The 2,890-nt window shown below is 41.3% G+C and overlaps 1 protein-coding gene across 1 annotated transcript; it reads right to left on the reverse strand.

The window, feature by feature from the left end:
• Nucleotides 1–1,021: 1,021 nt before the first annotated feature.
• Nucleotides 1,022–1,953, reverse strand: LOC103207772 (olfactory receptor 10-like). Its single transcript, XM_007953440.1, is given in 2 exon segments — nucleotides 1,022–1,767; nucleotides 1,770–1,953. Coding segments are annotated over 2 exon segments (930 nt in total).
• Between the last annotated feature and the right edge of the window lie 937 nt (nucleotides 1,954–2,890).

The raw sequence follows: 2,890 nt of genomic DNA on the forward strand, positions 1-2,890 counted from the left end.
CACATCCTGATTGCATGTTTGGTCAATTTCAGACTGCAGAAGTTGATAAAAATCTTCAATTTCCTCATCTTTGGCTCATACGGACATTGGAATCAGAGGATGTTTGGTATATGAAAACTAACTAGATGTAACAATATAAAGGAAACCAACTGACACGCTTTGCTTTCATTTCTGCAATCAGAAGTGCTTTTTGATTTTTCATTTCTCTTGGAGGTTGAGTAGGGATCTCTGTTTATAGGCTCATTGAAATCAGTTAGTTTTTGTCTATTTGAGTTCTCTTTATTCAGTTATCATTTTTATGATCTTGAAATATATAAACCTTCTTACCCTCCCAACAATATTGTTTTCTTATTGATGAAATATCTCCTCTTGAAATATGTTCTAAACTAAATAAAATTTGGCATTCTACAGTCTTGCCTTGAATGACCATGAGGTTCATTTCAGTTCCAAAATGCAGGAGTCCTTGATATACTATCTAGTCTTTGTCTATTCATTGTTTTTTATTCTTTGATCTTATTTCATACGTATTTATCCACAACAAACATGCATTCCATTGGAAGTTACTGACTAAATCCTCTGCAGTTCACTATGTTCTAACTATCTTGATAGTGGTGAGCTAATGATGATGATGAAGCTGTTAAGGATTTGTAGCTGCTTAATAAATGTAGTAAAGTTACCATTCTTGTTATTATAAGATCTGGGTGTATATTTGGTGGCATTTGAATAAGTTAAAAATCTATATATATTTAGAACAGAAAAGAATTGGCAGTAGGATCCAGAATTACTTGCCAATCAGAAGTTCCTTGACTAGAGATTAAGGAATAGCTAATTTCCTTCTAAGGATTTCTGGTGGCATAGTGAATTTGCACCCTAAAAGGACCCCAGAAATATCGAAAGGCTAAGACTCAGCAGATGTTTCACTGCACCTCATAGAAAAGTGAAACAAGTGCAATAAAAACAAATATACTCAACATTTCATTGCCTGCAATTGACTCACCTGTTCTTCAAGCTCTTGATCTCCTTATACCTGCTCCTTCCCCATCACCTTCCTGACTGCTTTCTTCACATCTTTGTTCCTCAGAGTATAGATTAAGGGGTTGAGAGTAGGTGCAAGAATCATGTAGAGCACAGCAAGTGCTTTGCTCTGGTCCTGGGAGTAGTGGTCCTTTGGCTGCAGGTACAAAAACATAATTGTCCCATAGAAAAGTGAAACCACCATTAGGTGGGAAGCGCAAGTCCCAAAGGCCTTTTTCCTTCCCTCTGTCGAGCACATTTTAACTACTGCTCTGGCAATGCACACATAAGACGTAAGGATGACAGAGACAGGCATCCCCAGAATGATTAGCCTGGCAATAAACATTTTGGACTCTGTTGGGCCAGTATCCACGCAGGACAGTTTAACAATTATCAGTAGCTCACAGAAGAAATGGTCCACAAGCCGGTTTCCACATTTAGGCAGCACCATGGCCATTGAGGACTGTAGAAAGGAGTTAGCAAAGCCTGAGGACCAGGAAGCTGCTGCCAGGAGGTGGCACAGCCTGGGGTACATGATTGAAGCATAGCGCAGAGGCCAGCACACTGCAACATAGCGGTCTACTGCCATTACTGCAAGAAGCACACACTCGGTGGAGCCAAGTGCCAAGGCCACCCAGTATTGGACCATGCAGCCAACATAGCTGATCTTCTTGTTGCCTCCCCACATGTTCACCAGCATCTGGGGCACAATGCTGGTGGTGAAGCAGAGGTCAAGCACAGAGAGGTTTCTGAGAAGAAGTACATGGGTGTGTGGAGTCTAGTGTCCAGGATAGAGAGTAGGATGATGGTCACATTACCCACAAGAGTTATAGTGTAGAATGTCAGGACAAAGAGGGAGAGGATCAGCTCCAACTCAGGGTGCTCAGAGAAGCCCACTAAGATGAAATCCCCACCTGCACTGTCATTGGTTGTTTCCATCTCCTCTTCGGTGCCTACCATTGAGAGAGACACCATCTAGAGTGGGATTTAAGGGTAAAATCTGGGTAATTAACATATGCAATGGATTTTTTTTTTACAAACGTGAGTCCTGAATGTGACCTAAATTCTATTTAATTTTGGTTTCCTCATGTCCTTTCAAATTTATTTACCCCTGCCATTGAATGAAAATTCCAGCAGACTCACAACCTCTTTAGTAATAAATGTATTATAACCACTTTCTGTTATGAACAGAAACTAAATTTACTAATTTGAAACCCCATTCCCATGAATACTAAAATCTTGGAACCTCATTTAATATTCAATCTTCTCTTCGTCCCAGCCAAGGCTTCTTTCATATGAACCCTGTGCTTGAAGAAGGACTATGGGCAGCTTCTCTTTCTTCCTGACTTTCCTCTGCCAATATGTCAGCAGTGACTATAGGCTTCTGTTGGGGCCATGGATAGAGAAAGAGAAAGGCATATAAGAAAGCTCTTACTGTCCCAAGACAGGTTCATGCTCTTTGAGCCTGGCAAATATTTAAAGAGCTGATTCTTTTCACATGGAAAATGTGTGGGTTCTTCAGAGACACCATAGGCCTACAGGTTCCAGTCTGGTCTGATGCATCTCCTTCAAAGGCAGTTTACACCACTTTCAGCCTCTGGAGATCCAGCATCCTCTCCCAGCATCATGTTGCTTGGCCCATTTGTCCCTCTGATAGCTTTATTAGATAAGACTTAGGATAACCCTGTACCAGCTCTTACTTCACTGTGGCCTTTCTTTGGCACACAGATGATCCCTTTGATCTTTTGCCCCAAAGCCTCTGTAGCATCAAAGACTTTCCCGACTTTACCGCCAACCAAAACAGTTATTGGCCCTTTTCTCATCCATTAGAAATTCTACGTGGGAGTCAGACCTGGTTCACTCTCCACCTTCCCAA

Source organism: Orycteropus afer, unplaced genomic scaffold (genome assembly GCF_000298275.1).
Source record: "Orycteropus afer afer isolate SDZICR_OR568_19922 unplaced genomic scaffold, OryAfe1.0 scaffold00393, whole genome shotgun sequence".
In the NCBI taxonomy this organism is placed as follows: domain Eukaryota; kingdom Metazoa; phylum Chordata; class Mammalia; order Tubulidentata; family Orycteropodidae; genus Orycteropus; species Orycteropus afer.